At 47.6% G+C, this 13,262-nt stretch overlaps 1 protein-coding gene and 2 non-coding genes across 3 annotated transcripts in view; 2 read left to right on the top strand and 1 right to left on the bottom strand.

Annotated features, from left to right (window-relative positions):
- Nucleotides 1-904: 904 nt before the first annotated feature.
- On the top strand, nucleotides 905-976 carry TRNAP-CGG. The gene has a single exon. It is a non-coding gene; the product is annotated as a tRNA-Pro (tRNA).
- A 225-nt stretch (nucleotides 977-1,201) lies between these two features.
- Nucleotides 1,202-1,273, bottom strand: TRNAP-AGG. Its single transcript has one exon. It is a non-coding gene; the product is annotated as a tRNA-Pro (tRNA).
- Nucleotides 1,274-6,251: 4,978 nt separating this feature from the next.
- Nucleotides 6,252-13,262, top strand: part of MPZL1 (myelin protein zero like 1) — a 60,416-nt gene continuing 53,405 nt past the window's right edge. Inside the window, 1 exon segment of the mRNA XM_006018894.3 lies at nucleotides 6,252-6,423. Within this exon segment, the coding sequence (XP_006018956.3) occupies nucleotides 6,252-6,423 (172 nt within the window).

Below are 13,262 nucleotides of genomic sequence, written 5' to 3' on the forward strand. Positions count from 1 at the left end.
AAGGCTAGTTCACCAGCAGACACAAGTGGGAGGGCTCAGGTAGCACCAAGCAGGACCTGAGAGAGTGAACTGGGAGCCAAGTAGTCAAAGCTGACTCTGCAGGGCTATGAAGTAACAAATAAGGCTTTTGAGATGAGACCATGGACCCCAAGCCCCTTTTGCTGAAGGTACACCCCCTTGGCATCCATAGGCTGGGTTCCTACAGCCCCCGTGACAACAGTGCAGCCTCACGGGCTTGGCCGGGCAAGGCTGCATAGCAAGCCAGGAGCAGCTCTGGGCGTGCTGCCTCGCAGCAACGGGCTGGCTGCAAGACCCCACGCAAGCCTCGCGCGCAGCACAAGCACAGAGACACGCAGAACCCCACGCGCGAGTCAGCGCGGAAACACTGCGGGGAGGAAGGTACCAGGAAGGGAGCAACATCCGGGCACCTGCACGGACCCTGGACACTCTCGGTAGAACGGTGGGTTATGGAGCAAACCATAACTCCAGCAGGAGGGGGAGGACGTGCGGCAGCTTGTCCCTATTATAGAATAAACAACAAATGAGCTGGGGGGTAATAAAACCGCCTCTCTGCTCGGAATGGCTCCGCCCGGTTTAGCTGCGTGCTGCCTGCGAACAACGAAGTGTGAGGGGACTGAGGCATTTCCCCCGCCCCCCATGAGTGCACAGTGGTCTTGCCCACACAGGCAGTGAGGAGCGGGGAAGACACCACGAGTCAGGCTGCAGGGGAGGCTCTTCATGCCTGGCAGCTGTGTAACGCAGTGGGTTCTTCCGGCAGGGGCGGAACCACTGGTTCGCCCGGCAGGGGGAAAGGGCGGAGCCCACAAACATTTAAATGGTACTGGCCAAGCAAAGAGGCGGGCACGCAGAGAAGAGCCGCGCGGCGGCGCAGGTAGTAGAGAGCGGCTCGTTGGTCTAGGGGTATGATTCTCGCTTCGGGTGCGAGAGGTCCCGGGTTCAAATCCCGGACGAGCCCGCTGGCAGTGGGGGCCAGGCGGCCTTCCCTTTTGTGCCTCGCAGCCGCCCGCAGCTTTTTGTTGCCGGGGAAAAGCGGGGCGGGGACAGCGCCATATACCCAAGGGCCCGGCAACCTGCAGCCTCTTCCGTGTCAGCCCTTCGGGGAACTAAAGAGCAATTTCAACCCCAAATCGGTTTGCAGGCGCTGGGGAGGGCGCAGACAAAGGAAAGGAAAAAAAAAATTGGGCTCGTCCGGGATTTGAACCCGGGACCTCTCGCACCCTAAGCGAGAATCATACCCCTAGACCAACGAGCCGCCTGTGTAAGAGGTTTCCTCCGGCGCTCAGGAAGCTCCATGTTCTGCCCGACCGGCCTGGGGCTCCTTGCCTCGGCTGCGCCCTGCTCCTCCGCCGCCCTCTCCCGGCGGCCCGCACGCACGGTTGAGCCTGCTGCTTGCAGGAGAAGTGCGGACCACGACAATGAAGAAAGGGAGATAAGAAAGAAGCATTTATCGTAAAAACTGGTAAAGGTGTTTAGTAAAATGAAACCATAGAGTGAAAGAGCAAGTACAGGAATCGTGATGATAATAGCAGCGATAACAAATAACGAGGCTAGTCATGACGGTAGCAATATTAGTAATCATCCTGTGAATGGTAGTCATAATATTAATGCTATCGATCATATTAATGTTGCTGATAATCACACGTGTGCCAGTGATAATAGCAATGACAGGAATAGTAATAATAACAATGATGATAATAGTTATAATAATAATGAGGATGATGATTAAAATAACAACAATAATGATAAGGACAATAATAGTAATAATAATGACAATAATAATGATTATGGTTAAAACAACAAGATGAAGAAGACAAAGATGACGAAGACAAAGACTAAGAAGACGACGAAGAAGACAAAGACGATGAAGAAGAAGAGCTTGCCAGCCCTCTGAGGTTGATGAAAAAGCCCACGCAGGGGTATGTGAGCAGTTGGGCCCATCCTGCCAGGGAGAAGCCAGTCCTTTGCTGTCTGGTAAACCCATGTTGAGTCTGTGTGGGCCCAGTTGGTCCCTACTGACTCCAGGGGGACTCCGCGGTTTTCCTTCACAGGATGATTTGGCCCACCGGGAAGTCTCTGCTCCCATAGCCAGGCAACTGTTTCCCATAGCTGGGGTAGGTGGCCACTAGGTTGGAGTGGAGGCTTACCCTACATACTCAGAGGCAGCTGATCTTTTCTAGGTGTCCCCCTCAATCTGCACCTGTGCCTCTGTCACTCTTAGAAAGAGAATCAATCTCCGCCATATCTAGCTGCTGAATCCAGCGGTAAAAGAAAGGCAGAGCTCCAGCTAAAAGCAGGTTTCTGCTCTTACCTTCCCATGGTTCAGGCACTAGGATTTTTTAAATCACCTCAGCACTTGTGATTTGGAGCTGGCTTGCAGGTGGCCATGTTTCATGCCCAGTGACCTAGGTGGTCAGCGATAGCACATTCTGATTTCCACCAAGGACATTTACTTAGCATGGCCCATGAAGTCTTGGTTTAGGCCACTGGTGCTCACAGTCTTGCCCGCAAAGGCCAGATGAATGGTGCGGGGCTGAGCCATGGGCTGGACTGGGCCCCGCACCACCCCCGAGTGCTGGGATCATGCTGCAGGGACCTGCTCAGGCCACGGGGATCAGGCTCCAGGGACCCCATTCCACTCCTACCTAGCCAGGATCTGGGGACCCCTGTGTGCTGGGGTTGGGGCCTGCACCACCCTGCACACTCAATCTAGCATGTAGGACCACAGCCCACAAAGTCTGGAGCCCTGTGGGCCAGATGACATGGCACGAGGGACTGGATCTGTTGAGCACTCTTGGTTTAAGCCAAGACTAATCAAAAGAGCAGCACTACAGATCTCTGTGTGGGCAAACCACAGCTGCATTCATTCTGAAACAGTGTTTTGAATGGGGATGTAGTTCAGAGACTTGCCGTCTGTGTAGGAAGCACTACACTGAGGGGGGTGCTGTTGCACTGTTCGCATTGAATGGCATTGCCTCCAAGCAATGTTACTTGGAATGAGACACACCAGAGGTTTCAAACTCATTTGGGGCCCCTGGGATGCATCCTGACCATAGGGCTCCTTACTGGACTCATCTCCAGTGGCAGGGTGAGCAGCAGTGATGGGGAGATTGGCATCATGGAATCATGGGGATTAATGGAGCCATTGCTTCCCCTGCTGAAACATGTCCCCAACAGGGCTCTGGACACTAGAATTTGGCAGCAGGCCCCACTCTTGCTCATCCCACTCCTGAATTTCCAGCCACTGCAGGCCAGATGGCAGCTCCACAGGCCAGATGTGACTTGTGGACTCTAGGTTTGACACCCCTGAGACCATTTCTAGGCTGATACCTGTAGGCTTCTTAGGCAACTCTATTTGGATCAAGTTGGAGAAATGCATGCTAGGCCCAGCAGCCAACCTAAGCATATCTGGCTGATCAGTATGATAGCAGCATAAAAATAGGTTTAAGTCTCTTTTTTTTGTGTGTGGGGGGGGGAGAGAATATTGCTAATAAGCCCAAGGTGCTATTTTGCTTACAATTACTCCCATTTGAAGAGAAAATATGATTTTTTTTCATCCCAAACATTAAGGACACTTGATAGATGTGCAAGTTGGTTTGGAATAGGGGCTCCAGGCAGTCTTACAATAGTCATTTGCCTGTTATCACTCTCTCTTGAGTTTATTGTATTAATCTGTTCCTGAAACTTGACTAGAGTAGAAGAAACATTGTTTCCAAAACACATTTCAAGCCTTCTCTGTAGCATAAAGAAAACAAAAGAACATGAATCAATTTCCCACCTTCCCCCCCCCACCCAAAAAAAAAAAATACTGGGTCCTGCTGCCCTATATAAGCAGTTCCAGAAGCTCAGATGAAAATGAGGTCTTGTATATTTGATCATGCTGTTTCCATGGTTACAGGCACAGCTCAGACTGTGGCGTGTTTGTATCACATCTAATCCTTACACTGGAACCACTTTCATTTGTTATTGAAAGCATAGTAATAATAACACGGCAAAGTGAATGAGCATAATGTGGAGGGGAATTCAGGACACTCCTCAGGACGATTTGCAAAGATGGTTTCAGCACTTATTCTTCTAACACTTCACTCATGATTACCTGAGAATAGTCAGTATCACAGTATTCACCCTATGGGCAAATCTAGACTTTTGAAAAAGGGGTGCAGGTGGTGTGGTACATCACCACATATAACACAACGCACATTTTTCTCCAGCTAAAAAGAAACTGGATGCTTGACTAATACGTTAGGGGGCTAGCACTATATTATTTAGTTGAAGATGAAAGCAAAATCAAATGCAACTATTTCAGGCAGAGCCAGTCTTAGGGGTGCACAGTGTGGGCGACTGTCCAGGGCTCAGTGCAGCTCTGCAAGTGAGGGTGGGTGCAGCTTTGGCACCTAAGGAAGATGATTGTTAATACACCTGAAGTAAAGAACAGTTGGTCATTAACGAGCCATTAACTCCCTTAGCTTCCTGAATAGTAATACATACCAGAGCTGCACCACCCGTGGGGAGGGAGGCAGCTGAGCATTTGCAAGGGCACGCCAGTGTGTGCAAGCATATGCCAAGATGCTCTAGGAACAGTGTGCAAACATTTGCAAGTAAGTGCCAGGACACTTGTTTTACTTTTTGCCGACCACAAACTTAATAAATGCCTGTCATGACTATATTGTAAACTACAGGGAAGTCATGTACAAAGGAGTTCTGACAACAACCAAGGAAATAGCTGAAAATCTTGGTGTTGATCTAGTGTTTAAAGCAGCCCCTTGCGCTCACCGTAAAAAGTATCAATTTAGCTATGCATGTAAAAATAAAACAATTAACAATCCAGAAGTCAGGTTCAAACTTGCAACATGTGAACCTTTGGGGCTTTCTATGTAAGATTACATGACTCCCTCACAAAAAAAAAAATGAAGAACCATTGTAGGATGTATACTGTGCATTGACATATGGAAAGAGCTCTGACATTAACACCGTCAACCTCGCCAAAGAACTTGGCTATCTAAAGAAATAAAAAAAATTAGACTAAAGAAAGAAAGTCTACTTCAAACAAGTTGTAGTGCTCCTTAAGAAGTTCTACAATTTATTTATGACAATTAACTTCTCATGACAACTTCTCAAGCACATGGAGCACTCAAGATCCTATTAACCAAGCCCATATCAGTGGCAAGTAGCAAATGAGTTTCTCAAAGCTGAAGCTCATAAAAACATATTTGTGATCATTCAACCATGGGAAACAGCAAGCTATCTTTGCTGGCCATTGTATCTACTGAAAATGCTGTTGCTCAAAATATAGACCCATCACAAACAATATCAGAGTTGTGGCAGCAAAGGCATGCAGAGTTGTCTTCTGAGTCTTGGAATCTTGGTGAACAAAGTTTTTATTTGTTATTAATTTCGTGTTTAATGTTTAGTTTGTCACTTAGCTATGTTATTTTTATTACATATCATTTATTATTTGAATAAAATGTAATTGAATTTTGTAATTTCCTCTTTTGTGTTTTTTTTTTAGTAAATTATAACAAAAATGTTTGAGATTACAGCTTCATTTCTGAAATGGGGAGGAGGTGGGAATGGCTGACAGCCCCTGTGTTGCCTCCCTGTAAGGAGGTGCAGCTACTCCTGTTAGTAAAAGGAAGACAAAAACTAAAGATCTCTGGGAAACAGGAAAGACCCTTGAAGGAATAGTTATATGTAGCAGAAGCTGAAGTAAAAGACTGAGTTTTCTGGTGTTACTGTCCAGAAGAAATGGGCAGAACCACTGAATAGCAGATGGGAAATGTGGGGATAGCAAATTAACCTTCAGCTATAGGAGCAGAAAAACCACATGGCTTCTCTTCAGTATCCTTATTTTCAGTGCTTCCTTAATTACTTGTGAAGGGTCTTACATTATAAGCATTTTTGATCTGGCATGCAGGAAGGAACTTTCTAACTTTTTGAACAGATGTAATGAAAAAGAAAGCCCATAAAATATGGCAAAATTTGTGTCTCTATTAAGATATACAGGAAACCCTCAGTATTCGTGGGTTCAGCATTTGCGGTTTCAAATATTCACAAATGCTGAACCCACATTTTAAATATACTTTAAACACTTACTGGAGCTCCTTGGGAGTTCTGTGCTTGCTGCCACCAGACTCCCGCTGCCGCCACCAGGCTCCTGCCACTGGAGCCATGCCCCTGCCCCGCCCCACCCCCAGCCACCAGGGGCACTGCGTCCATGAAAGCAGACTGCATTCATGAATGCAGTGCCCTATTCACGGATTTTACCATTTATGGGCATCACAGGAACATATCCCCTGCGAATGGTGAGGGTTGCCTGTATGGTTAAAAAATATACAAATAGAGGCTTCCACGAAAGAGATGAGATTAAACATGAGACTATAACTGTGATTATCTCTAGTGTGCAAGGTAACAGCCTAATGAGCCTTTTGGGACTTCCCCCAAACCATACAGTAGCATAGTATGATTAGGTCTGCATTCAACAGGCTTTAATATTTGCAAGAAATCTTCAAAAGGAATCTATGTTTGATAAAAACGTGCTTAAAAATGATGGGCTTTGCAGGTCAACTAGGAAAGCAAAAGTAATCAGTCTTAAGGGGGAGAAAAAACTGAGATGCTACTAGCATTGCTCAACTTTAAGAAAAGCACAAACACGCTGAAATTCTCACACTGCAAACACCTCATAGCACATCTGGTAGCTTCATCCTAGGAAAAAAAAGCATGATAAGAAAGTCCTAGAGGCATTCTAGTTCCTGAAGACATCACTGTAAATATAATTTGCCTGTCAAATTATTACAGAGAGCATAATCAATATTCCCAGATAAAAGCTGCACTAAGAGTAAATTTAAGTTGAACCTATAGTGAGTTTTATGTTAAAAAGAACATATAACAATGTTAACTATCCCTAAAACATTCGTTTTAAATTTAGCCTTAGCTCCAAATTTATAGGAAATCTAAACAAATTAATTTCTAGCCATAAATACTGAAGACACCCAACCAATCTAGTTTTTGCCCTGAAGCGTGCTGGGCAATAATCAGACTAATTCCAGCTGGAACCAACTAGTTCACTTAAAACCTCTGTGGCTTTTGCTTCATGAAACCTGACCAAATATTATTTTGCAACCTACATATGTCCGTTTCAGGCTGGACATAAGGAAGAACTTCTTTACTGTCTGAGCCCCCAAGGTTTGGAATAGACTGCCGCTGGAGGTAGTTCAAGCACCTACTTTGAACGCCTTCAAGAGACATTTGGATGTCTATCTTGCTGGGATCCTATGACCCCTGCTGACTTCCTGCCCTTTGAGCATGGGGTTGGACTCGATGATCTTCCGAGGTCCCTTCCAGCCCTAGTGTCTATGAAATCTATGAAATATCAGTCAACACCAAAACTATGTCCAGATCGCACCCAATGCTTTGGAAGCTGTGCTGCTGGGACAGCACTTCAGCTGCTCAGCAGTTTGCTAAGTAATAGCAAAGCAACAAGGAATGGTGTGAGTGAATTAAAGGAGTTATCCCTGACAATTCATAATGTTATTGCTTTTAAAACTAAACGATGGATGAATTAAATCATGGGTCTGCTGCATTCACTTAGGCGCAAATCTACCCTGACTTCTACTACTTAGGTGTGCCACCAATGGACTGCCATCTCACTTGATGGCCCAGTGGCACAAAGTAAGAAACGCAGGGCATGTCTACACATGCACTCAACTGTGCAGTTATTACTGCACAGACATTTAGTACTTACTAAAGCAAGTAACTACTGGTACTGAGTAGTCCCAGTGCTGCACAGATTGTTTCTGACCCTATTGCACAGTAGCAATGAGCTACTGCGCAGTAGCGGCAGTATCATGGTTCATGCCCACTAATGCTATGTTGCCATAGCAACAAGCTATATTGCCATAGCTCATTGCTATACGATGTAGCATCTCGTGTAGGTGTACCCAGTAGGTAGTGATTATGACACGGCTGGAACACAAGTGAAGTGGACGGGTTAGTGGTACCACAAGGTGGGATGTGGCTGGGCAGGTATGTTGGATGGTGCAGGCTGAGATCTGGAAGAACAAGTAGAAGGATACATGAGGGTGGCATAAAAAGATAACTTGGGAAGGGGTGAACTGGACACAACCTGTGCAATAAAAGGGCAGGTAGGCATAGGTGGTGCAGGCTGGGACACAGCAAGTCATTTGAAGTCGACAGATGGATAAAGTCCCAGTCCTACCAAAACCCTTCTTCCAAGTCCCCAAAATCATGAGACTGAAATTAACGAGCTTTTTGGATAGTAAATTCAAGGGGCATTTATTTGCCCTCTTTTGCTTGAGCACTAGACTTTACATTTTCAGACTCTTCAAGACATTGTGAGATTTTTTTTTTTGTTGTAAATAGAACTTGAGGCTCTTATGTAATCACATGATTCCCAAACCTGGAGAGTTAAAGAAAAAACTCCAAAGACAATCACGGGGTTAGAAAGGACATCAGAGATCATTTAGACCAGAGGTACCAAACTCATCTGCACCCACGGGCCAGATGAGCATTGCTGAGCTGGTCTGCAGGCTGGACCTGGACCGACCTCCTGTGGAGCATCTGCAGTGCCAGCGTTTGTGGGCAGTGTGTATATTCCAGCCTTGTGCACTGCACGCAGCACACGCCAGTCCCAGGGGACAGTGCTCATTGTGCACTTAGCACAGGGGTTCCTGGGCTTGGGCTGCATGTGGTAGCCTGGACTGACCTCCAGCATTGGGTCCAGCCCATGTGCTGCATGCAGTACATGGGGCTGGGGCTGGCACATGGGTCGGTCTAGCGACTCACAGTTTGGACCATACAGCGCCATGGGCTGAATTCAGCCCATGGACCATATGCTTGACACCCCTGATCTAGACCAACCCCCTGCAAAGCTTCCAGATGTATCATTCTTAAACCATCCTTCATAAGGTAAACCTCCAAGAAAGGATCTTCCACAGCTTCCCTAGGCAGCTTGTTCTGTTTTCCTATGGTTATTACAATTAGGAAGTTTTTCTTACATCAATGTAAATCGGCTAGGTTGCAGTTTAAACTCAATGCTTTATGTCCTACCCTCAGCAGCCCCCTTATGGCAGCCTTTCAAATATTTCCAAACTCCTATCAACCAAACCAGATGCACCTAGTCCTTCCAATCCTTCCCCATACATAGGGAGCTACCAAATACACAATTTCACAGCTTTCACAGAAATCATATAATTGGCAGTCTCCCATGAAATAGCCAGTTCCCCCTGAAAAAGCGTGGGGAACTGGATATGTTAAAAAAGCTGGCAAAGAGCTGGCAAAAAAATGTCTCCTAGAAGGATGTAACTGGCCACCAGTGCCTGTGAGTTTGGTAGGTCCCTACCCATACAGCTTACATTCCAACTCCTTGATCAGCTTTGTTCTTTGCCTCTGGATCCTCTCCAGATTCTTTACATCTTTTTTTTTTAAATGCTGTCCAGAACTAGACATTATACTCTAGCTAAGGTCTAACCACTGCCAGAGGGGTATTATCATATCTCAGTTTATTACATGCAATACTTCTGTTAATGCAATCTGAAATTGCATTTGCCTTTTTGTGAAAGCATCACGTTACTGACTCAATACATTCATGCTGAGTGGGCCATCCAAATATAACCCCAGATCCTTGTTGGTGATGCAGCTGCAAACCCAGCTATTCCAGTTGTGTGTGGATCGTATATTTGTCTTTGGTGAACATCATTCACTGTCTGTAATCCTTCATCAAGATCCTCCTAAACTTTAATCCTATTTTACCAAGGATTTGTATCCTGTAGCACCCTTTGGGGTTAATTAGCTCCACACCCAGTCTTTCACTACTTGTTTACAGCCTTTACACTGTCTTTATTCCTCCTGGGGAAACTCCCTCCTGGCAGGACACAGTCCACCTAACCCTTGGCACACTCAGGCTCTCTCCATATCTTACTATCCTTTTCACAGCCTCCAGCCAACTCTCAGGACATAAGTACTGGGCTTGACCATGAACTGACCCAGCTCTCCATTCTCAGCTCTTGGCCTCTCAGCTGTCTGCCTGTCCCTAGCTCAGGTGTGGGCAAAGCCCAGCCCGTGGGCCAGATCTGCCCTGTGGCAGACTCCATTTGCCAGGAGCCCCTTCAGTAGCTGCTCCTTCTGGCTGCCACTGCCAGACCCAGTCCTGCTGTCCCAGCACCCCGGCCCATCCACCCTGCACCCACCACGGGGGGTGGGACCCATGCAGGCAGTGCACACAGTTGAGCAACTGGAATGGGGCCATGGCCAGGAGCAAGATAGGCAGGTGAGTCTGGGAAGACCTGGAATCTTGCAGTGGTGACAGCATGGGGGTGAGACTGGGGAAGAGCCACAATCTGCTGCCTGTGGCTCCTGCGATGAGCACAGGTTCTGCGGGCAAGGGCATGCGGGGAGCAGATCACGGCTCAGCCCTGGCTCCAGCCCTGCACTGTCACTGCCTCAAGATCCTGGGTCTCCCCAGCACCAGAGCAGCTCCTCACCTAGCCACACGCTCTGCCTGCGCTGCTCCCCTATGGTCTGCATGGAGACCCTGGGGGTGTGGGGCCAGGGGTGGGGCAGAGCCGTGATCCACACTTATGGCAGTTCAATGGCCCCACGCTGTCATGGCCCCCCTGTTCCTGGGTCCTCCATGGAGAGGGTCAGGAGCCATGTGGACAGGGCTTGCCAGGAAATGGAGTTCACCCACTGGCTGCATCTGCCACTTTTCTCACCCCTGCTGTAGCTCCTCTTCCTAGGAGCCTAACTCTCTCCCTCTGGTTTCTTCACAAAGGATATTTATGCACATGCTCTTGGGGGTGGGCTTTAATCAGAGCAGCTCAGATGGACACACTAATAAAAGCACCAAGAGCATCTAGTGTATCAGTGTCCCTGCATTTCAAAATGGCAGTGGGAGTACTTTATCTAAAGCTCATTGAACGAACTTTAGATAAAGCACCCCCAGCCCCATTTTGAAATGCAGGAACCCTGATACACAAGACAGTGGAAGCTGCTGGTGCACAGTAATTCCCACAATCCAGTAGACTCAGTTAATTGAGTCTGCTCCGACACTGCAATTACCACATGTCAGAGCAGCCTTGCTGCTCATGTGTAGGTGCCCAAAGTCTCTCTCCCTTGGCTACCCTTCCTGGAAGCCTTTTATCTTCCTGCCAACTAATTATCTAAGGCAGCTGGCCCATTGCCTAGGCAGTGTGTAATCCTAATCACCTCTATTGCTTACTGCCCCAGGATCCTTGAACTAGCAAACTGCTACACTGCTATGAAACCCTTACCAAAGTACAGAATAGACCCCTTGGAAACCTTGAAACCCTCTGACATTCTGACACTGACTCATTGATAGTTATGCTTTGCTTGCAGTTATTCAACCAATTATATGTCTACATAACAGTAATCCCACGTAGCCCACATTACTTTGGGGTACTTATGAGAATGTCACAGTAGGACTGCATCAAAAGCCCTGATAAGGGTCCAGGTATTAATGTCCATTCCTTCATCTACCAAACTAGTTGTCCTGTCAAAGAAGGAATCAAACTGTTTGGCATGATTTGTACTTAAGTCTGTGGCCTGTGAGTGCTCACCCTAGAATTATAGAAGCATAGAAAAGTACTGCTGGGAGTGACCTTCAGATGTCATCTAGTGCAAGACCCCACCAGAGGCAGAACCATCCCTATCCAAACCATCCTATACAAATTCATTGTCTAACCTCTTAGTAAAACTACACAGTCAACCCTGACATGACCACAAGATGTAACATCCTAACCTGCCACAGGCAAGAGGGGGGGATAACAGTGGCCAACGTCCTGCTCCTGCAAGGAAGAGGGCTACACCCCTCTGCTAGAAAGGAAGGTAGAACCACTCATAGGCCATACCAGTCTGATCATAGGGTAAAATTCCTTACTGATCCCAACTGTGGTGATGTGTCCATGTAACACAGAGCCTAGGACTCCCCGCTACTTACTTTAAGGGAGAAAGGGTCCAGGGAGAGCCCCAGGCAGGGGGAGACTGAGAGGGAGAAAGCTGCAGGAGAGCTGGCCTAGGGCAGCAAGAACTATGAGTGCTTACTGTACAATAGGACCAGGCCTGTATTAGTCATGGGAAGCCTGTTGCAGTGCTAGTTGCTCCACAGTAGGACTTCAGGCTGGAGCTCTGCAGGGGTGACAAGGCACTGCTGCATGAGCTGCCACGAAGACCAGGCAGTGAGACTAAACAGAGGGCACCTGCAGCCTACCCTGTGGGGTCATCTGAACAGAAAGAAGCAGGGCCTGGGAGGAATATAAGCCAGATCCAGACCCATTGCAGAAAGTCTGGCCCTGCAAACTTCAGGGGAAGGAGCTTCTGCTAAAGAAAGCTGCAAGGGAGTGTTTGCTGGACTTCTGATCTGTTTGGGGTTACCAGTGAGACTCTGGGAGTTTACCAAAATATAATCCAGAGCTGAGGGTTATGTTAGTACCTAGTCAGGGCTGCCCCAAAGGTGTTTGCCTACCATGCTTCAAAATAGGGGAAGGTTTTTCCCTTTTAAAGTGGCAGTGTGCTGTTTCCCCTCTTGTTGATGTTGGTGGGACCAGAAGAGAGTTTGCATTATAGCCAGTCGGCTTATCTCTTGGTTATAGCTCATACGATAGTTGTAGAAGGGACTGAGGGGTGGTTTTCAGAGGTCCCATTAGTGCCCTAGGAGCATATGATTGCCTTGAGCCTTGCTGGGGGCAGGCCCAGGGCAGAGTGGAATGTGAGGGCCAGGGCAGGGTGGAGCATGGGACCAAGATGCCAGATCCAACACTGGATCTTGAGCTAAATGACCCAGTGAGAGAGATGGGGCAGAGGCCAAGATTCCTACAAAGGACTGATTGGGTTGACTGATACCATCTGTAAGGCACCAGATGTGGTGTAGGGATGGATGGAGTCATGCAATTAACCTTTAAAACTTATAGGTGCCTTGGGGAACGGATGGGCTGAGAGTGCTTGCACATCTCAAGGGCAGGATTGAGGCCAGCTGTGTTCAGGAGGGACCTGTTGGCTATTGCCCAGAGTAAGGCTTGCTCTAGGTCTTTCAATCCAGTAAGTACATCAGGGTGTGGCAGGCGAGGAGGAGGGGAGGGTACCCTAGAGGCAGAGCAGGGCACAACTTATGGGGCCACCAGGGGGTGTCACAGCCACCCCAGAGCTCAACCCTGTTACAGTGCGAATGCAGCCGCAAGGTTCCTTCTAGCCAGGAATCTCTGGATTAAAGT

This window comes from Alligator sinensis, unplaced genomic scaffold (genome assembly GCF_000455745.1).
Source record: "Alligator sinensis unplaced genomic scaffold, ASM45574v1 scaffold19_1, whole genome shotgun sequence".
Classification (NCBI taxonomy): Eukaryota; Metazoa; Chordata; order Crocodylia; family Alligatoridae; genus Alligator; species Alligator sinensis.